The sequence below is a fragment of the Nannospalax galili genome, unplaced genomic scaffold (assembly GCF_000622305.1).
Source record: "Nannospalax galili isolate Female #2095 unplaced genomic scaffold, S.galili_v1.0 scaffold417, whole genome shotgun sequence".
Classification (NCBI taxonomy): Eukaryota; Metazoa; Chordata; class Mammalia; order Rodentia; family Spalacidae; genus Nannospalax; species Nannospalax galili.
Genome location: NW_008340785.1, coordinates 4,539,103 through 4,562,107, shown reverse-complemented (window position 1 = coordinate 4,562,107; position 23,005 = coordinate 4,539,103). Strand labels below are relative to the sequence as shown.

Genomic DNA, 23,005 nt, shown 5'->3' with positions numbered 1-23,005 from the left:
CCTGGCGAGTACTAAAGAGAACATGCAACTTTCCCAGTGTGATGAGCAAGTGCACAGAAAAGCAGAGATCTGGCTCTGAAGTCTGCTTGTTCTACTATGCTAGGCGAAATGTGGAATATTTTTATTATTATTATTTAATAGCAACTTTATGCTCAAGTACAAAATTATAAATAATTTTAAGTTTTAAAAATTCTAAGCTATGGGGCTGGAGAGATGGCTCAGAGGTTAAGAGCACAGGTTCAGTCCCAGCATCCACATGGCAGCCAACAACTATCCATAACTTCAGTTCCAGGGGATCTGACACCCTCTTCTGATCTCTGAGGGCACTGTACAACATGGATACACTTACATACATACAGGCAATACACTCATACACATAAAATATAAAAATTTTAAAAAATTCTAAGCTATAATGATCATTTACTACGAGACTATAATCACCACATCCCAGTCTTGGGTTTGTAATTCTGAAAATTATGGCTTGCCTTAACTCAAAAGAAAGGATGCCAGTTTTGAATGCTACCCACTAAGACAGTTTCTCTGGTGCTCTCCTTTCCCAGTAGTTATTCCTGAGACACTTAACTGGGCCTAGCATTTCCTTAAAACTTGGACTGCCAACCATAGCCCCTTTACCACAGCTGCCATTCATCCCCTCTCATGCTCCTGGCATGTACTCACAGACCTGAGGCAGCATCACTTTAGAGGCTAGAGCAGCTTTAAAAGAAACAACTTGGGAAGGAAGACAGATAATGTAGTGGTCTTCAGTGACCCAATACAAAGAGTAAACTAATTTAAAACATTACAAGATTCATTTTTTTGGTAACAATTGTGCAACTAGACTCTTAAATGTGAACTTTATAGGTAGGAATGTCATGTTGTAATATCAGACATCTCAGTAGGTTAGACATGCCTACTAGATACAAATTTCATGCTTAATATAAGAAAATACTTTCTATTTATTTATCTATATATTTATTTATCTTTTGTGTGTGTGTATGAGTATTTTGTCTGCATGTATGTGCACCACATATGTGCACTACCTGAGGAGGTCATAAGAGGGCACTGAATCCCCTAGAACGAGAGTTATGGACAGTAGTTAGCTGCCATTGGGTGCTGGGCACTGAATCTGGAACTTCCACAAGAGCAGTCAGTGCTTTTTACCACTGAGGTGTAAAATCAGCAGTGTATAAAAACAGAATGGACTGTTTATCAGTAAGTTCTCCTTTTAGTACAATTACCAAACTGATATTGCATTATGTAGAGCTAAGCTAATCAGCTATGCAGTTACATTCAAGTAAGAGTCATTTTGTACTAGCATACTACACTGATGATCCCAAAACACTTCCTTGTTATACAATTTTCTAATTCTCTCAATCCTATTCTCAAAGGAAAACAGAAGTTGCAAGTACATACGATAACAAATTTGACTCTTGATATGAACTCTAATTCTGTAATTTATTTGATTTGTAACCTTGAGCAAACCCTTTAATCTCTAAGAACTGAGGTTTACAACTAAGAGTTAGGCTGGAGGAGTTCTAAGGATCCTTTCAGTTTAATGTTCTAGACTAAAGTCAATCCACTTCCAGTAGTCTTTTCTCTAATACCGTGTATCTGTATGTTTCTGTTATGTTTTGTAACTACCTATCCTGAGTATTAGCACTTACACCTTACAGCTTGGTTTCCATCTCTACCACAGAGATGAGAAGCTGTGGCACAGAACTTATATGTGACGTGTTCAAAGTTATGTAGCTATGGGAAACAGAATACAAAATTGTCCTTTTTCAAAAGGTAAACCTGACAAAATGTTATCTATAAAAGTAACTATAAGCTCAAATCAAAGAAAATGAGTTCTATACCTATAAACACCTCACTACTTGAGAAACTTCAGAGGGAGGAATTTAATAGATTAAAAAGAATCAACTGAGAGATCCAATTTTATGACATAAAAAGAAGTTACCTGCTGGGAAAGTATGGTTACAGCTTCTTTATGCTTTGTATCCCTTAGGTTAACTCCATTGACTGCCAAAATAGCATCCCCAACATGCAGCCCTCCACATCTATCAGCGGGCTGCCCTGGGTGGATCTCAGAGATGAGGATTGGGACACCATGCTCTTTTCCACCCTAACAACAACAACAAAGGCAACACGTTAGTTTATATCACATAAAGCTCACAGACCATCTTAGAAATAAAACATTTCCTTATAAATTCCTTTCAGTAAGCACTTATAGTCTCTGTAAATGCTCAGTGAAATTTTATTTGCTACCAAAGAGGCACCCCTCAGTAAAATGATTAAAAACATGGTTTTCTAAGATCATCACAGAGCCCCAAACACTAACATGTCTCAAGTAAAAACTACAACAGCATAAGCTTAAACATTAAAAACAAATGATCGACTCAGCACTGTTCTCATTTATGTGCATGCACGTGTGCGTGTCTGTGTGTGAATGCCAAGGCATATGTATAGAGGACAAAGGACAACTTTTGGGAGTTGGTTCTCTCCTCCCACAGTGGGCTCTGAGGATCAAACTCAGGTCCTCAGGCTTGCATGATTTTACCCGAAGAGCCATCTTGCTGGCCCCCCATTGCACTTTTATCAACTCTAAATTGCTATATAGGGTAAAACCAATTATTTTATGCATAACCAAATAATTTTGGTTGTGAACTGAACCTTTAATAGCTATGCCATCTTTCCAGCCTTAACAAAAATAATTTTAAGGCTGCAATACAAATTTCATGTTCAGAAACATTAAATGTGAAAAAAATGCATAATGCAGAATTGAAGAAATACAGTAATTGGTGCTTATCACTTTACAGCATGTGTAACTGTGTGTTATTTCTAGTAAAACTTGGGCATTTTGAGGGCAATACATTTAAAAAGGTATGTAGGTAGAAGAGATTAAATTTAGGTTTTTTTTTTTTGTTTTTTTTTTTTTAAGAGAGGTTCTCATGGTCTCACTATGTAGCACTGACTGGGCTGGGACTTGCTATGTAGAACAGTTTGACCTTGAATTCACCTGCCTCTGCTTCCCGAGTGCTATGATTTAAAGGCATGTGCCACGAGGGCCAGTACTAGACAAGTTTTTAAAAATAAGAAACATTTTTGCCGGACGTGGTGGTGCACGCCTGTAGTCCCAATGCCAGAAAACAAATGAACTTACATGGTGCTTAAATATTCTCTAATGAAAATTAGAGTAAATCATTAATGCAAAACAAAATGACTTCCACTAGGAATTACTGTTCTCCATGTTTTCCATGAAAAAAAAGTATTTGCAAGTTAACAAAAGAATATGTTTATATCTAGACACAGGACTCCAGGTAGAAAACCAAGCAGGAGAGAGGTAACACATACCCCAAAGAAAACAATACAATCTGTAGCCACTTAGCAAAGAAGAGAACAGCCATGTCTATGCTCGCAGGCTCTTATGGACATCACAGAGATATGACACAGATTTCAGTTTTACTGAAATGCTAAACTATGCTAATGAAAGGAATACCTAACAGTTGTTAGATTTACATACAAAAATTTTTTTACATAAAGAGTTGATGCCTTGATGCCCAAGTCTTGAAAAAAAATTTAGCTGTTTAGAGATATATCCAGAACACTTTGTTCCCCAAATAATGCCCAGCAAAGGAGAAAGGATTCTACTCGATAACCATACACAAGGAAACCAAAGTACTACTTCTTACTGTAATTGAAATGCCAAGGCCTTCGTGATCTTCCTTAAGGAGGAGAACTTTCCTAATTGGACCAACCCCTTGGCTTTTCTTTAAAGAATCTTGGTCCTTATGGGGAGAGGTGAAGAAAAATTAGTATTACATAAATAACAAACCAGACAGAATACAACTCATATTATATAACTTGCTCTTAGAAATCTTTATTAATTTCCTGGCAGAAATATACAATACAGAGTGGAAAAATTAATAGATGAAATGAATTCTGTCAATATAGTGAAATTTATAGACTTTTTTACCTTCTGCCAATACTTATATCTGCTTAAATTATGACATGAAATTATTGTCAAGAATTAGTACATAAATATTTTCAAGGAATAAACTGGTAACTATCTATCTTCACTAGAAAATATCTTAAGAGGCTGGTGGTACACACCTTTAATCCCAGTACTCCAGAGGCAAAGGAGATGGATCTCTGTGAGTTTGAGGCCAGTCTGGTCTACATAGCAAGTTCCAGGCCAGTCAGGGCTACATAGTGAGACCCAATCTCAAACAAACAAAGAAAAACAAACAATAGCTCTTAAGAGATTTACATCCATTTAAACTCTTTTTAGAACTGAAAAAAATTTTCAATTTGAACATTAATTACTTTCTTATTGCCTGGTCATCTAGAGTCTGTTAAATACAGTACCTGGTTTCATTAATCATTCTTTGATCTCCTTTCCCTTCTCCCTCTCTTCCCACTCCTTTTTAAAAAAATTTTTTTTTAAAAATTTTATGTGCATGCGTGTATTGCCTGCATGTAGGTAAGTGCACCCATGTCATGCAATGCTCACAGAAGACAGAAGAGGTTGTCGGATACCCTGGAACTGGAGTTAAGGCCAGCTGTTAGCTGCCATGTGGGTGCTGGGATTCGAATACGGGTCTTCTACAAGAACAGTCAGTATTCTTAACTGCTGAGCCACCTCTCCAGCCCCCCTTTTAAAAAAATTTTTAAATTTATTTTATGTGTGAGTGCTTTGCCTGCAGGTATGTAAGCGCCCCCTGCTGTGAAATGCCCACAGGGCCAGAAGAGGGTGTTGGATCCCTTGGAATCAGAGTTATGGAAGATTGTAAGCTATCATGAGGGTGCTGGAAACCAAACCCGGGTTCTCTACAAGAACAGCCTGTGTGCTTACGTGCTGACCCATCTCTTCAGCCACCCCCCTTCCCACCCCAGGTCAAACCGAAGACCTTAAGTGCTGAGCAGGCACTTTGCTACTGAGGCCACTCTCAGCTGTCTATGGTATCATTATTCTTTCTCTCTCCTAAACACCTTTTCAGTTCAGCAGATAAACAAATCTAAGCATTCTCCTGTTTTAAGATACAGACAGGGGCTGGAGAGATGGCTCATCAGTTAAGAACACTGACTGCTCTTGCAGAAGACCTGGGTTCAAATCCCAGCACCCACATGGCCGCTAATAATGGCTGCTAATAACTGTCCATAACTCCAGTCCCAGGGGATCTGACAGCTTCTTCTGACCTCAGCGGGCACTACATGCAGGCAATATATGCATAAACATAAAATAAAAATAAATACAATTTTTTAAAAACGTTTTAAGATACAGACAAATGGGCAGGCATTGTGCATGCCTTTAATCCCAGCACTCAGGAGACAGAGACAGGCATATCTCTGTGAGACTGAGGCAAGCCAGGTCAAGTTCCAGGCCAGTTGGGGCTATAGAAAGACTGTCTCAAAAATAAATAAGTAAGCCAGGCATGGTAGTACACGCCTTTGATCCCAGCACCTGGGAGGCAGAGGCAGGTGGATCTCTGTGAGTTTGAGGCCAGCCTGGTCTACAGAGCGAGTTCAGGCCAGCTGGGGCTACAGGAAGACCATGTCTCAAAAAGACCAAAAATAATAAATAAATAAATAAATAAATAATTCTTCTGCCTTCCTAACCTTCACTCAAAGTTCACAAATTTCCCTCCTTGCCTCCCACTTTGCTCTGATCATTGTGGTTAAGATTTTGCCTCTAAGTTGCACAACTGCAATTTTCTATACAGTCATTGTTAAAAAAATACTGATAAATTCAATAATATCTTTTAGTCACTACCCCTCGAAACCTACTCTTTCTCTTGGTTTTTACTGTACTGCTTTTGGGTGATCTACATCTGGCTGTTCCAGGTTTCTTTCTCTGTGATCCACTTTCTTACTTCACACTGTTTCCATTCTTAGTCTCCTACATATTTTCCCTAGCTACTCAGTTCTATGGTTTCAATTATAATAGATGAGCAGCTTCCCAAATGTTTCTTCACGTCAAGGCTTCTCTTCTGAATTCCAGTCATATACCCAATTGGATGAATTTCTTGGATGTCAAGCCAGCATCTCAGACACTACTTCTCTAAAACTGACATTCTCTTTCCTCCCACAGAACACTGTTTCTATTTCCTTTGGCAATAAAAGCCTGAGCACACTTGGTTGGCCAAATCAAAAACCTAGACTTTTCCTTTTCACTCACTTAACCAATAGTTGTCAAGGATTTAACTCAGTCAAACCGTCCCAACCAATTCTATTTCTCTCAAATGATGCCTCCTGAGCTTTGCTCACTTTTCTCCTGGATTACCATCATATCTTTCTGAAGTAGCTGGGCCCAGAACTGTACTATTATGTTCACTATTTTATTTAAAATGCCTATAATTATCAGATAAAGTCTAAACTTGTATATTTAATGTAAAATAACTTTTGTCTTCTGGCTACTGCCTAAACCTTCAGCCTAATGTTTAGCTGCTTTCACAAAGCTATCTGAGTGAACTTTGTCACTCAGATACACTCCACACCAGCTACTTTTCTTCCTGACCCATTTCCCAAACCTACTGAACTTAGAAATTAATGGGGCCCAATTAGGGTCCTACAGAAGACAGTGGCATAATGGTGTGATAATCCCATTCCTCAATGCTATGGTGATATCAATTTTTTCATACAATTTTTATGGAGGTAACATTATTTTACTGTTTAATATTTAAGGCCATGTTTTATCTGGTACTATGTCATGTGAACCACTGAATAGTCTGTTTCATATATTAAATTGTTAGTAAATTCTGTGTTATCTAATGTAAGTTAGTGAAGATTTATCCAGATAGACATCTCCTGCTTAATGGCAACTATGGCAGCAGAAAATTGATTACGTTTCTTAAGCTCTATCTTAATTGAAGACCAAACAGGTGAAAGTGTTAGATCAGAATCTATGTTTGAATGTAGTTAGTAAAAATTCTCTTGAAGAACTTCCTCCAAATACAACTTATCCAAACAACCACATACTCGTATTCAAATTTAAAACAAATTTAAGCCTGCTCAATCATGATCCAGAAAAATTTTGAAATGCGTGTTTCCTAGACATGGATTACTGCAGAAATACCACCCTCGGGATATTAAGTCCTAAAAACTACCAAAATTCCTTTGGGTGATCAAAATTTTAAAGTATGTATCTATTTTAAATAAACAAATCCCCAGTCCACTCTTGAAATAAAGGTTTCAAATACTATTAGAAGAAGAAAAAAAAAATCATAGAAAGTACTTGTGATTGTAGCAAGAAGGAAAAGGCTGAGTGGAAGGTACATACGTGGCCTGGCGGTGCTTGCATGGGTCGCTTCAAGTCATTCCGTCCTCGGCAGGCTCTGATAACAGTTTTGTGCCGATGCAAATGTATTTCAGCTTCTAACTGGTTCCAGAGCTTATCATGAGCAGGTCCCTTCATATCTCGTCCCAGTAACTGTATTTGTTGGACCCTTTACAGCAGGAAGAGTTTAGTTTTCATTATGCTTATTATAGAGATAATTCACAAGAATTACTAAATATGAGATAAGTAGCATTAGCATACATCCCAGTTAGTTAAAAGATGAATATCCAGAAGTTTCCTCATGTCTTCAGATTTGTACAATAAAACTGAAAAGGATAGGTATCTTTAAGGGAAAACTAGTACAAAAAAAATTTAAAGACAAAAATGAGAACTCCATTATATACTTGATTTAAATACATCTAAGAAAACAAATTTTCAGAATGATGTCAAATTAGCATGTCTTATTTCTTACATACAATCAAGGTAACTAAATATAAGCAGTGCACTAGTTTTAAGATTTATTGTTAATTTTGTAAGATTTATTTTTATTATTTTTAATTTTGTATGTGTGTCTATGTGTGTGTATGTGAATGTGTGTGTAGTGTTTGCAGAGGCCAGAGGCCTTGAATCCCCTGAAGTTGGGAGTTACAGGTGGCTGTGAGCAGCTCAATGTCATTGCTGAACTCAGGTCTCTGCAAGAGCAGTACATGCTCTTAACCACTGTGCCAATCTCCAGTCCTTCAGTATATTATTAAAGTTTCTTTTTACAAAGCGATTAAATGTAAAATTATTAGAATATTTATATTTCAAGATGATAAAAATTCTTTGCTTCAGATCAGTTCTTAATGTAACAAAATAATGAGCAAAAAATGATTTAGTACTAATAAGTCACCTAAGTTTGTGAACAATTTACCTAACAAAATTAAAGCCAACACCCCCCCCCTCATTTTTAGTATTCACTTAATTCCAAATATTTTTTGAGGGGTCAGAAAGATCAGGTACAAGTGACCAAAGGATTCCTTATGGGTGTTATTCTGGTCATGTGAGCATTACCTGTTTTGGAGTCAAGGCAGGAAATAAGCAAAAAAGTACAGTCTTGCAGTTACAGGCATTTCACAGTAAGTTACTGTTTGTCTATACGTGTCTGTGTATTATAAATCACACTTACTTAGTATAAATAAGTAAATCTAAGCTATATAATGCTGCCAGGACTAATTCAACAACTTTAAGCTATCATCAACTGTAAAATAATTCTGAGGGTAAAAGGCTTCACTTATAAAGAGATGAGTCAACCATCCAATGTGTCACCTAAGATACAAGCAGAGCATTTTTTACACACCTTCCTGCCAGTTCCTTATCCAAGTACTTGGCAGCCAGTCTTGCCCCATAAACTTCAGCCTGGAGAACAGCTATATGCCTACGAAGGGCCTCATTCTCTTTTCTCAACAATTTCACTTCAGCTTCAAGTTGAGCTTCTTTTATTTTTTCTTTTTTATTTGCTTCAAGCTCTCTTTCCTATTGTAATTTTAAAGATATGATTTAATGAAAATTCCTTTATGATTCTGTAGCAGTATACTACATTCTTAAAATATATGTAAGCACAGTATATAATACAATGAAAGCATATGAAAAATTGATATTTTATTTGAATGAACAAACACAAAGGCTGGATCTAGTTCTTTTTTCTGAGACAAGGGTTTGGTAGATAACCCAGGCTGGCCCAGAACTCACTATGTATGTAGTTCAGGATAGTCCTGAACTTGCAATCCTTCTATATCTGCCTCCCAGGTACTGGGATTACAGATATGTGAAACAATGCCTGATTGGATCTTGTTCTTTTAAAATTAGGACCATGATGTCTTGGACCTTCTTTTAGATGACTGCAATCCATGATGCACCTTGACATTAAGAAGTAGTCTGCTTTAACAAGATAACTGAATCTACTTACTTTCTAAAAATGACTAAAGAAACCAGATGACTATAAAAAGAGTAAGACAGGCAGGCATGGTGGCTCATGACTGTAACACCAGCACTTGGGAGGTTGAGGTGGAAGGATCATGAGTTCTAGGTCAGCCTGGGACACATGGAGAGTTCCAGGCTAGCTTGAACTACCTACTGAGATTTTGCCTCAAACCACAAAATAAAAAAAATTACTATGGCGGATATTTTGAAACAATTAGTTTCAACACAATGATTCCATAAAGCAAGTCAAAATCATTTGGTTACACAGATTCATGTTAGAGCCAATTTACCTTTGAAAACTACAAGAAACTAATAATGCTTACATTAGGAGAATTCTAGTTGCTTTATTTTATTTACTTATTGTGTGTGTGTGTGTGCACGCGCACGCGCGTGCGTACATACGTGTGTGTGTGTGTGTGTGTGTGTGTGTGTGTGTGTGTGTGTCAGAAAATAACTTTAGGGAGATGATTCTCTCCTTCCACCACAGGGAATCAAACTCAGGTCATCATGTGTTTTACTTGCTGAGCCATCTCACTGGCCTCAATCTAATTTTTAAGAAAACAATGTACAGTCAGGAAGAACTAATAACTGTAATAGATCATGCATTTAAAATTTTCTGTAGGCAAAGTATATCTATAGTGCAGATTATTCGAAAACTTTGGTAGACAGATAGCTCATTTATTTATATATTAAAGAGATGCAGAGTGGTTTTCTAAGGAAAACACTGTCATCCGTTAGCCTCCTGTGAAGTTAAATAGTCATCCATTTTCAGTTCTCATAAAAGAAACTTGCCTTACTTGCAACAGTCATTTATGTGAATCTATAGATGTTAGAAGACATAATCCCAATCACCATCATTAAAATGCAAGTTTATTTATGTGAGAACTATGTTGTTACTGTAAGTTCTTATGTGAGAAATAATGTTCACATTTCCCTAACTTTATACAATGTGTATATGCCTACAGATCATGGGTTCAGGACCCAAGCGGAAAATGGGAAGTTTCAAAATCAAAGCAGAGTACAAAATGGAAGGTACAAAGTCTCTTCTGAGAGTTGACTATGGGCCTCCATAGGTATTCTCCAACTACTAGTTTTGTCTGGTTTTGGTTGCTATTTTGTTTTCTTTTTGAGACATGGCCTCTACAGTTCCAGCCATCCTGGAACTTGGTTTGCAGACCAGGCTGGCCTCAATCTCACAGAAATCTGCCTGCCTTTGCCTTCACCTCCCGAGTGCTAGGTGTAAAAGTAGGCAGCACGCCTAGCTGTAAACTACTAGTTTTGAATTAAAAAAACATCCAAACACTTCACACTTGCATTCATTTTGAGAATTGCATTTCCTAACTTAGAGAATCCACAAATCCTAAGAAAATATGATTATATTTGTCCAGGGGATAGAGAAGACATAAATCACTACACCATCATATCCCCTTTATGAATACTTTTCTCAGCATTAGGAAAAAGTTATTGTTGAGGAAATGGCAAATGGTATTGTTTTATGTATAGGCACTGACTAAGTAATTATTTCCCTTTCTAGTCTAGATATGAAGAAGAGATACACCATGCATGAACCTAGCTATTGGAAGGCTGAGGCAGGACGATCAGGTTAGCCTCAGCTACATATCAAGTTCGAGGCCAGCTTGAATTGCCTGAGATCCTATCTCAAACAAACAAACAACTTGTCATAGCAGCACACACCTGTAATATCAGCACTCTAGAGGCAGAAGGATTGCCTCAAGTTTGAGGCCAGCCTGGTCTACATAGTAAGTTTTAGGTCAGCCACTACATGGTATGACTAGTCTCAAGCCAGAGGAGGGGAGGCAGGTAGGGGGTATAGGGGTGGGGGTGGGGTGTCACAAAACAAATAAGCCAACTACAAACTTTTGGAAATTTGTGAAATATATTTTGGTATTAATGTAATTGATGCTTTGGTCTACTATTTTGACCATATCAAAAAATGACAAATTCAAATACAAGGTAGTATATAACATAATATCAATAACATACATGTATTTTAAGTACATATGTGTATATACACACATACAGAGAAACTAATGAAAACTATCAAATGCTGGATAGAATTTTATTTGATTAAAAATATTTGTTATATAAGGCTGAAAGTGTAGTTTAGCAATAGAATGCTTTCCTAGAATGGGTCTGATTCTAGCACTGGGGAACACCCCTCCACCAATATACACAGATACACATGAATATTTATTATATAACTGACAAACAGAAGGAAATTCAGCAATTTCAACTTTTGTATGTACATACACAACACACACGCATATACACCACAATTAGAACACAATTTCTAAACACCATTATTTAAAAAGAGTATGGAAAATTAATAATCTAGAATACTTTTATAGCAATTTCAAAATTACTGACCTTCCTCCCTCCCTCCCTCCCTCCCTCCCTCCTTCCCTCCCTCATTCCTTGGTTCTTTCCTTTTTGTTTCTCTCTTTTCTGAGACAGAGTCTCATTATGTGGCCCAGGCCGGGTATACCACCATGCCCAGTTTTATGTAGTGCTGGAAACTGAACCCAGGGCTTTGAGCATTCTAGGCCAACACTCTACCAACTGAGCTACATTCCCAGCCTGAAGACTAAGATTTCTTTGATGTATAGACTATATAAACATTACCATGAGGCTTATTTCTTTTCAATTACTTTGCTGAGGTAGTTGTACTGTAGTAATAAAATTTCAGTAGCATATTAGGCACCACTTTTGTTTAGTAATTCAAATCCCTAATGAATCTGACAAGCCCTGAAGCTTCAAATTAAGAGATGTAAGCAAGAACAGGATTAAGGAGGCAGAAGAGAATTACTTTAAAATTTAAATATTTGTTTCCTAGTTAATCTTTTTGCTACTGGGTAATAAACAAGAGGTTTGTTTCAAGTTTCAGACACAGAAAGAGAATACATCTTCAAAAGAAGTAAAAACAGAAATAAAATTGGAATCTGATTAACTTGGGTAATGGGAAAGATATTAAGAATTTATATACTGCTATTATCTAAAATAATGTCTGGTAACGAATTTTCAAAGTCCAGTGTTTTAAAGGCTACACAATTATCCTCAAACCTGCTGAAAAGTTCTAAAACATGCACTGGATAAGAAATCAGCAGGCACACTCCTTTAACGGGAACAAATTCAAATAGAAACTTGAGGGGGTTAAAAACTAGGCCTGCTTAGTATAACTTTAATACCTCATGCAGGCAGCCACTGCTCTTTTGAAGTACAACTGAGCAAGTTACAAGGCCCAGACGTTGCCAAAAATTGATGGGCTTTGCAAACAATGGCTAGACTCTAAAAATGAAAGAAAATCTTTAACAACATGCAGTGAGAAAAGTACAAGGAGCCATCCACTCGAATTTTCAGGTATGTGCAGACTGAAACACTAGCATTAACACCATTTTCAAATACAAAGAGTGACAACATGTAATATGCAAATAACACGCCAGAACAGTTCAGCACAACACAGTGAAGCGAAACAGAAATGACAAACTTACCAGCTCCTCCACAGAGGGGACAGACTTAAGATACAAGAAAAAAGTTTTATAATTAGAAAACCATCAAACAAATCAATTTATCTTGTGGCATAATCATTACAAGAAAAATTTCCATGTGTTGAATACCACACAGGAAAAGTTCAACAGAACAAATGGCATTGCAAATCTATAAATAATAATTATTAGATTAAAAAGCTTTAATCAAAATCAGTCAATATAACTGATCAATATGCTTTTCTCTACAGTACCTGTTATAAGTTCAGGAATTATTTTCTAATAAAAATGAATGGATGTTAATATCATACATCTCAAATAATTTATAATCTTTTACGCCAGTTAAATAAAACACTATAACACAGATTCATAGACCTTCAGAATTTATGAGGACTTTAGAATATAAATATTTAAATGGACACCAACACACCAATATTTGAAACCAGTCAAAGAAAATTAAATGTAAATAAATGAAACTGAATCATACTACTCTCACCACACCCAGCACTGTTTCATGTCCTGTCTCTCCCAAGCAGATCTGTCTTTCTTACCACTGTTTAGTTAGCAAAATGTCTGGCACCTGGGATACACTTACTACATTTGAGGTTAAACTGAAATGAGTCTTAAAATTTTGTTTTCTGTTTAAGCAGTCTATATTGATTAAGAGGGTTATGGCTAATTAGAGTAAATCCACACAATAAAACAATACATAGACAGTTCTACAATGTTCACTGGCAGAGGAAATGCTTACAATCCAAGAGCCAAAGAAACCTGCTGGCACTAAATTACATTTCTCCCTTTTTTCATAATAACAGAAAGCCAACTAGGGGTCCAACATGCAGCTAGGAATAAGCCAATGAAGTGCTGGCAGAAATTCCTGAATTTTCATGAAAAATCTTTAAGAAGGGTAAAACAGTTGAGAATCGCCATTCTGCCTTTCCCTTGGATTCTTCCTTGTTCCTGTCTAGACACAGACATAAGGAAATCCAAAAGATGGAAACCATGAGCAAAAATGGCAGAACACAACAAAATAAAGAACCTTAATCCCTGTTATCTGAAGAACAGCTGCATCAGTTCTGGGAGCCGGCCTCAGGGTTCTTCTGGGGAATAATACTGCTCAAGAACAAGCTCAGTGTTAACTTGTATTTCTGTTACAGTAGCTAGATTTAATCCTAACTGATACAGTAGAAGCAAAAAATGTTTGTTATCCTAAATATGATTTAGACATATTTATACTTGTATTTTAAAATAGAAAAACTTCTAACTACCAGGTGGTTACTGGCATTACCACCTGTGATGAATATGATCACCATAAGCTTCCTATTTCCCGAGTTGTCTAAACATCCCACAATTATAAAAACACATTATTATAAATTATTATTATCATTATTTTATAATTATAAAAACGCAACATTTTATAATTATAACTCCACTAAAAATAATTTCAACATGCTCCAAAAGACAAGCACATATCATACTTGAAACTACTTACCAATTTTGCCTTAATGGTACCAGAGTCAACACTCGGACCAGTTTTTGCATGAAGCTGAAGCTGAATAGAGTGCAGCTGTAAAAGTTGATCATGGACTTCCTTCTCCAGAACGACTTTCTCTGCTTGAGTCTCTGTCAGTTCAGATCGCAGATCCACCAACTGTGCCTTATAATGCAATAGAAAACATTAAATATGCTTAATTTTCTTCATTTTTACTTTCTTGATCAAGGATGACAAAGTGGTAATACTGGAGATGAATACATAAACACTAAGAGACTATTAGCCAACCAAGCTACTCATCTAAGCTGACAAGACGGGTGGTGAGATGACTTAGTGGGTGAAATCACATGCTGCCAAGTGACAAGTGTCAGTTTGCCTGACAAACTGAGTTTAATCCTCAGGACTCACATGTGTGCGCATGTGCATACACACATGCATGCACACAAAATAACCTAATAAAAAATAAACTGAAGAAATCAAGTGTAAAGAATTTGAGCGATGAGAATTCTACTATATGCTGTATATCCTAACACCACAGAATGGTACTTCTACTCTAGTTAACTTACTTTAACAAAGCTTTCTACTGTTTCATCTTTATTTAAAAACAGGAATAGGATAGTTCATCACCCTGTTCAGACAGTATGTGTTATGGTGGCCCACTAACATTAATATCATATTAGTGGGGTTCGGTCTTCAACCCAGAAACTATTAACCTAAATAAGGACTCCTCAAATTTTTCCTACTTGCAATATTTTCTTTCTTTCTTTCTTTCTTTCTTTCTTTCTTTCTTTCTTTCTTTCTTTCTTTCTTTCTTTCTTTCATTCATTCATTCAAATAGTTTCTAGCACAAGCTGGCGTTGCTTCAAACTCGTTATGTAGCTGAGGATGACCCTGAATTTCTGATTCTTCTGCGTCCACCTCCTGAGTGCTGGGATTACAGAGGTATACTATCATATCCAGATTAGGTGGTGTTAGGGATCAAACCCAGGGTCCTCACGTAGTCTAGGCAAGCCCTCTACAAAATGAACTTTAGTCTCTTTATTTTTTAAAATTTCCTTGTACATGGCACTGTGTTAAGACATGCAAGCATATATATGTATTATATGTTGTGCTTATGGCACCCCATGCTTTCCTACCTTCTCCTTTCTTACAACTCCTTTTCAGTGGAAAGATTTTTATGCAACCCCAGGTATATAGGTATTTAAAATAAGTATACAAACATTTCCTAATAAGCCATAAATTTATTTTAAAACAATTCTTTGGTATACATGTAATTTTATCACTTACTAAAGATGAAAAGTAATTTTTATGAGGTGTACTTGTTTATTTTTAGATAAAGAATTTAATTCTTGGTTGAAGATTTGATAGTGCACAACACAGCAGGTGTGCCTAAGCCAGTGGCCCATGGGCCCCACATGGCCAATGAAAGCTATGAAGGCAGTCCAACACAAAATAAACTTACCTAAAATGAGATTTTTTTTTTTCAATTTGTTTTCAACTTGATTACATGGTTCTCAGTTGTGAATTCTATAGATGACAACATTGTGTCACAATATCACAAGGTTAGACAAACCTTATGTAGAGCATCTTCAACATTTATTTAAACAGTATTTTGATTCTGTAATTGTCCATGCATGCAGAAGTATGCTTAGGGCCATTTCAGAAGTTGTGGGAAATTCTGTCCTAATCCTAAACCAGAATTCATTTAACAATTTAAAAGACTGATTATTTAATGATATTTATATTTATTTATTTATTTATTTATTTATTTATTTATTTGTGTATGTGTGTGTATGCCATGTGTGCAGGTGCCCATGGAAGCCATAAGAGGGTGTTGGATCTCCTAGGCTGGAGTTACAGGTGATTGTCAGCTACCTGATGTGGGTCCTGAGAACTGAACTTAGTCTTCTAGAAGAGCAGCAAGTGCTCTTAACCACTGACCTGTTCTAGGCTGGAGTTACAGGTGATTGTCAGCTACCTGATGTGGGTCCTGAGAACTAACTTAGTCTTCTAGAAGAGCAGCAAGTGCTCTTAACCACTGACCTGTTTCTCTAGTCACCTCCCACCCGCCAAATATTTGTGTATGTACATGTTCATACGAAAGGATTGCACACAAGTATGGAGGCCAGAGGACAAGCTCAGGTGTTGGTCCTCACCGTCCACCTTGTTTGAGGCAGAGTCTCTCTTGCTGTTTGCTGTTGTATTGTGTATTCTTGGCTACCTGCCCTTGAACTTCTTGAGGATTCTCCTGTCTCTGCCTCCTATCTTGCAGGAGACACATGTCACCACATCTGGTTTTTACATGGGTTTAGGGATCTAAGTTCAAGTTGTCTGTCAGGTTTGTACAGCAGGTGCTTTTACTTCCAAACCATCTCCCTGGCTCAACAAATTTTCTGAAACTAAAGTCCAAACAGCAATTTTTGAAATCAAACATTCTAACATAAGACAATCCAGAGATATACTAATCTGATACTTACATGCTGAGAATGATGGTAGGAATATATCAAAAGTCTTTGTTTTCTAGAAGTAAGCCAGTATTTCAGTAAGAACAAAATTTCATATATACAGTAAGAACACTACGATTCATAACCGACAATATTCCTGAATCTGAGTGTTTCAGGCAGTGGTCACAGGTGTGTGGTGCAACACCTCACACAGTGCAAATGCGCTACCTGTGTTTTCAGAACCAAGGCTGTAATGGGGCTGTGCAATGTAATATAGGCAAGTGCTTCCAGAAACATCTTGGACCACTATGCATATGATTTTGAATTGATTGCTGCACATTCAAAAACCTTTTTACCATTGCCTAATTTTTTGTGATCTTCACATTCAGTTACATGACCCTATATAGGGGTCCAAACCACAGTTTAAGAAGCAGTGGCTTTTTTTATTCAGGAAATCAGTCTACACGCTGTCTAGTAGCTGTTTTAAGTGCATAGGCATGAACTACTGAGATCACAGTAAGTCCAAGGATCAGAGTTAATTGCAAGTTTTCAGTTTAGTGCAGAAGAACCCCTCAGGATGCCTTACCCATTCAGATAGAAGCTTTTCATTTGTGCACAGATGATAACATTGCTTTACCACTGTGTGCTGTATGTGGCCTTTATGCCTGCTCTTCCCAACTAACCAGGACCAGCACCTTTTGTTACTATTCAACTCAACATTATTTCACTAAAAGTTAAAGTGCCAAGAACTATATTGGCATAATGAGGGAAAAATATATATGGATGCTTTATAAAAAAAATTGGCTAAGCTCCAAGAAAAAGCAAATGAGTATAGCAACACTACTATAATTTTCCAAATGATATACTAATTCATGGTAACTTTGTAAATTGAAATAAAGCATTTTACAACATTAAAAGAATTGTTAACAACACTTAATAGTATTGTCTAGTAGAGTGAAAAATCAGGTCAATAAGAACAAAACAATTCCAAAGTGAAGCCACTGATGGAAACAGTTAAGATTAAATGTTGGTGGCTTACTTACAGGGAAGCAACAGGTTTCAAACATGCTTCCTTTGTGTAAATCATGATATGATCAACAAGAACTATCCCACAAGAACACTAGAAAGAAACAAATGTAAAGCTGAGACTTGGGCTGGAACTAGGAATAGAGATATAAATTAATACCCCAACACTGAGATACAGGGAGAAAAGAATATCAAGCACTGGGATTTGGGAAATAACCAGTTAGGGACAGACTAAGAAGTAGAAAGAAGGTGGCGCACAGGTCACCAAATCAAAATGTGGCATGGCAAAAATGCTGCATGTGATGGTTAGTGTTTACTGTCTACCTGAGACAATCTAGAATCACTAGGGAGATGCGCCCAGGGCATGCCTGGGGGAGGGGCATTATCTTGATTATGTTTATTATGCAAGCATTCCTCGCTCTCAGCTTCTTGGCTATGGAAGCAATGTGACCAGATATGAACAGCTGTGACACTCCCCCCCTTCCCCCCCCAGAATGGACTATATCCTGAAACTCTGAGTGAGAATAAACCCCTTCTCCCAAGTTGCTTTTACCTGAATATTTTTTAAAACTGTGTGTGTGTGTGTGTGTGTGTGTGTGTGTGTGTGTGTACACCTCAGAGGACAACTTAGAGAGCTGGTTCTCCCCTTCCACTTTTATGTGGGTTCTGGGTTGAGCATAGGTCTTCAGGCTTGTGCATCAAGTACCTTGATCCTGTCAGGGTATTTTAGCACAGCCACAGGAAAAAAACCAAACACTGTTTCTTGCTTTCTTTACTTCCTAGAGATGCTTCTGTAAAAGAGACCATTTCATTCGTTTTTGTTGGTGGTCATAGTAGTACTGGGGATAGAACCCAGGGCCTTGTGTATGCTAGACAAGTACCCTACCACTGAGCTACACTCTCAGCACTTCATTCACTTTCATTTTTATTCACGTATAACTTATATCAGAAAAGTACACAAATAACACATTAGTACAAATGGGCCTATCTATTTAACTAGTACTTAGATTTAAAAAAAAAAAAAGAAGAGCAATCCTAGCACCTCAGAACCTTCCTATGAGCCCTCAACCCTCAACCACCCGAGCAACACCCTGACTTCAAACACCAGACAATTCTCCCTGGTTTTGAATATTACATAAATGGATCATGTCATGTAGTCACTGTCTGGCTTTTAGCTTCAAAAGCATGTCTATGAGAATGATTTATGCTACATTTTCATTTTAATGTGCTATTCACTAAATATGCCACAATTTATCAATTCCTTTTGATTTTTGATAAGTACCTTATTTTTTACTTTTTACTATAAAAGTGATACTGCTGTGACATCTTGTCTTTTGTTACCTATTGAATATACTTTTATTTTTTAGATTTTACTATTTTTATTTTATGTGTATAAGTATATTGGCTGTATGTATGTAAGTGCACCTGTGTCATGCAATGCCCATGGAGGGGTCAGAAGAGGGCGTAGGATTCCCCTGGAACTGGAGTTACAAATGGTTGTTAGCTGCCATGTGGGTGCTGGGGATCAAACCCGGGTCCTTTGAAACAGCAGCTAGTGCTCTTAACCACTGAGCCATCTCTCCAGCCCCTGAATATACTTTTCTTGACTATTCTAGGAGAGAAACTTACGGGTTACAGAACAGAAACAGTTGTTTCTTGATTGGTTGGTTCCAAGACCCCTGCAGACACCAAAATTCATGAATGCTCAAATCCTTTACATAAAATGGCTAGTATCTGTACATAACCTATGCAATTCATATACCTTAGATCTTCTCCAGATTACTTAAGCAAATGCTAAGGAGATACTTGCTGTGATACACTGTTTGGGGAATAAAGATGAGGGGGAAATCTGCAAAGTTCAGTATAGGTAATCATTTTTCACCTATTTTTGACCCACTGTTGCTTGAGTGTCCAGATGCAGAACTCAAAGACAAAGGTCAACTGTGTATGCTAAACCTCAGGAGAAAGGGCCAATTATGCTTTTAAGGAATTTTTAGCAACTATCATGCCCACCAAGTATGAGAGCTGATGCTTCACATCCTGTCTAAATCTGATTGCCAATCTTTTTAATGTTAACTCTTACAGTAAAAAATGTGATAGCATTTCCTTTTGGTTTTAATTAATCCTTCCTGATTGTTAAAAGGCTGATGACTTTTTCATATATTTACTGAGCATGAGCTTTGCACTGAAATCAATTTGGCTACATATAAAAATCTTTGGCTTGCCAGGCGTGGTGGTGCACGTCTTTAATCCCAGCACTTGGGAGGCAGAGGCAGGTGGATCTCTGTGAGTTCAAGGCCAGCCTGGTCTACATAGTGAGTTCCAGGCATGCTGGGGCTACAGGGAGACTCTGTCTCAAAAAGACCAAAAAAATAAAAATAAATAAAAAATCTTTGGCTTACAAAGTATTTAAAATACTTGAGTATTAAATCTGCTACCTTACCAACTTCTGGTATAAAACACTGTCACTGAGAAGCTCAATGCTAATCTTTCTTTCTAAGTGACTTGCTCCTTTCTTTGGATTCTAAATATTTTTGTGACTCAGTGTTTTATTAAAATATATCTCAGTGCTAATCATTCTAGGCCCGTTTCAATGCAAAGAATCAATATTGAGTTATTTCTTGATGTAGCCTAGGCTGGCCTTAACCTAATTCTTCCACTTTAGGCTCTGGAGGGCTAGGATTCAGGCATGAGCCACCACACCAGCTGCTTAAGCATTTTAAAGAATGAATTACTTTGGTCATTTTTTCTGCAGTAAAATCCATATAGTACTAAATCAACTACTTAAAACAATTTTTTAAAAGTTTATGTCTATGAATATTTTGCCTAAATGTATGAAGATGCACCCTTGTCATGTAATGCCCATTAAGATCAGAAAAGGGCATCAGATCCCCTGGAACTGGAGTTACAGACAGCTGTGAGCTGCCACGTGGGTGCTGGGAACTGAACCCTGGTGCTCTCCAAGAGCACTAGTGCTCTTAACCACTGAGCCATCTCTCCAGCCACCAAAATAAACCATTTAAAAAATTTAAAACTCAGTAGTATTTATTACATTCAGCATGTTTGTAACCATCCAAAAGAAAATCCTGTGTTCATTAGGGAGTTCTTTCCATTTCTCCACTTTGTCCCCTGGCTTCTGGTAACTGCTAATCTGTATTTTCTTTCTGCAAATTTACCTGTTCCAGATACTTTATATAAATGGAAATGTATGTGACCATTTGTATCTGGCTTATTTAACTAAATAAAGTTTTCAAGAGCTACACTACATAGAGCATATCAGCACTTCGTTCCTCTTTATGGCTAAATCACTCATCTGACATAGACATTTAGCTATAATAATCATGTTTCATCTATCAGTAGACTTTTGGTCAACATAAATTTACAGTGCTGGTACAAACATGCACATATACTTGTCTGTTTTCAGTTCTTTTGGGTGAAATTCTTTTTATTCTTTAGTAGAACAAAGCAGGCGTTGCAATTCTATTACCTGACAAAATAGACTTTAAACTAAAAGTAATCAGAAGAAATTAAGAGGGCCACTTCATTCTGATCAAAGGAACAATAAACCAAGAAGATATTACAATCATGAACATATATTCACCAAACTCTGGTGCACCCAACTTCATAAAAACATTACTACAGGACTTTAAGACCCAGATTAATCCCAACTCATTAACAGTAGGGGACTTCAATACCCTATTGTCTCCATTACATAGATCAACAGGACAGAAAATTAACAGAGAGACATTTGAATTAAACAGTACCATATATCAAATGGACCTGACAGACATCTACCAAACATACCACCCAAGCACCAAAGAATATACTTTCTATTCAGCATCCTATGGAACCTTCTCCAAAATTGACAATATACTGGGGCACAAAACAAACCTCAACAAATACAAAAAGACTAAAATAATTCCATGCATTCTATCAGACCACAATGCAATAAAGCTGAAAATCAACACCGGAAGAAACCCTAGCAGTTACATGAACACATGGAGATTAAACAACACACTCCTGAATGATGAATGAGTCAAAGGAGAAATTAAGAAAGAAATAAAAGTATTCCTGGAACTAAATGAAAAGGACAGTATAACACAACAAAAACTCTGTGACATGTTGAAAGCGGTCCTTAGAGGGAAGTTTATAGCTGTAAGTGCCTACATTAAAAAATCAGAAAGAGGGGCTGGACAGATGGCTCAGTGGTTAAGTACACTGACTATTCTTGTAGAAGACCCTGATGCGAATCCCAGCACCCACATAGCAGCTAACAACTGTCTGTAACTCCAGTTCCGACAGCCTCTTCTGTCCTCTGCGGGCATTGCACTACACGGGTGCACTTATCTACATGAAGGCAATACACGCATACACATAAAATAAAAATAAAAAAAAAAATTTTTTTTTGGTCTTTTTGAGACAGGGTCTCCCTGTAGCCGCAGCTGTCCTGGAACTCACTATGTAGACCAGGCTGGCCTTGAACTCACAGAGATCCGCCTGCCTCTGCCTGGGATTAAAGTGCTGGGATTAAAGGCGTGTGCCACCATGCCTGTCTACTTTCTAATTTTTTGAGAAAACTGCAGGCTGATTTCCAGAGTGGCTACACTAGTTTATACCCCCACCAACAATATATAAGGTTCTTTCACAGTGCTGGAAGATTCCATGCAGGCAGCTGGGAGGTAAAAGACATCAAGGGTCTCATCTAGCCTAGACTCTGCATGTGAAGAAGAAATAACAAAAATCAGGACAGAAATTAATTAAATAGAAACAAAGAAAATAATACAAAGAATCAATGAATCCAAGAACTGGTTCTTTGAAAAGATAAACAAGATTGACATACCCCAAGCCCAGTTAACCAAAAGAAAGAAAGAAAGAAAGAGCACCTCCAAATCAACAAAATCAGAGATGAAAGGGGAAACATTACAACAGACACCACCACAAAGATCCAGAACACTATAAGGGAATACTTTAAAATCATATATGCAACTAAATTTGAAAACCTAAAAGAAATGCATGGGTATCTAAAAGGATGGGAACCACCAAAACTAAACCAAGAAGAGATCAACAGTTTAAACAGACCCATAACACATAAGGAAATTGAAACAGTAATAGAAAACCTCCCAACTAACAAAAGCCTAGGCCAAGATGGATTTACCAGACACTTAAAGAAGATCTACGTCCAATACTACTTAATTTATTAAAAAAAATAGAAATGGAGGGAGAACTTCCAAATCCCTTCTATGAAGCCAGCATCACTCTAATACCAAAGCCAGGTAAAGATACAACCAAAAAAGAAAACTATAGA

General features: G+C 37.1%; 1 protein-coding gene across 2 annotated transcripts in view; it reads right to left on the bottom strand.

Annotated features, from left to right (window-relative positions):
- Window positions 1-23,005, bottom strand: part of Gopc (golgi associated PDZ and coiled-coil motif containing) — a 50,281-nt gene that overhangs the window by 5,977 nt on the left and 21,299 nt on the right. Inside the window, exons 2-7 of one of the 2 annotated variants that reach the window (XM_008835785.3) lie at window positions 14,231-14,395; window positions 12,745-12,768; window positions 8,613-8,788; window positions 7,277-7,442; window positions 3,690-3,785; window positions 1,958-2,122 (exon numbers count right to left, since the gene is read on the bottom strand). In XM_008835785.3, the coding sequence (XP_008834007.1) occupies window positions 1,958-2,122; window positions 3,690-3,785; window positions 7,277-7,442; window positions 8,613-8,788; window positions 12,745-12,768; window positions 14,231-14,395 (792 nt within the window). The remainder of the gene's footprint in view (window positions 1-1,957; window positions 2,123-3,689; window positions 3,786-7,276; window positions 7,443-8,612; window positions 8,789-12,744; window positions 12,769-14,230; window positions 14,396-23,005) is intronic. The other variant, XM_008835787.2, reaches the window with a different exon arrangement.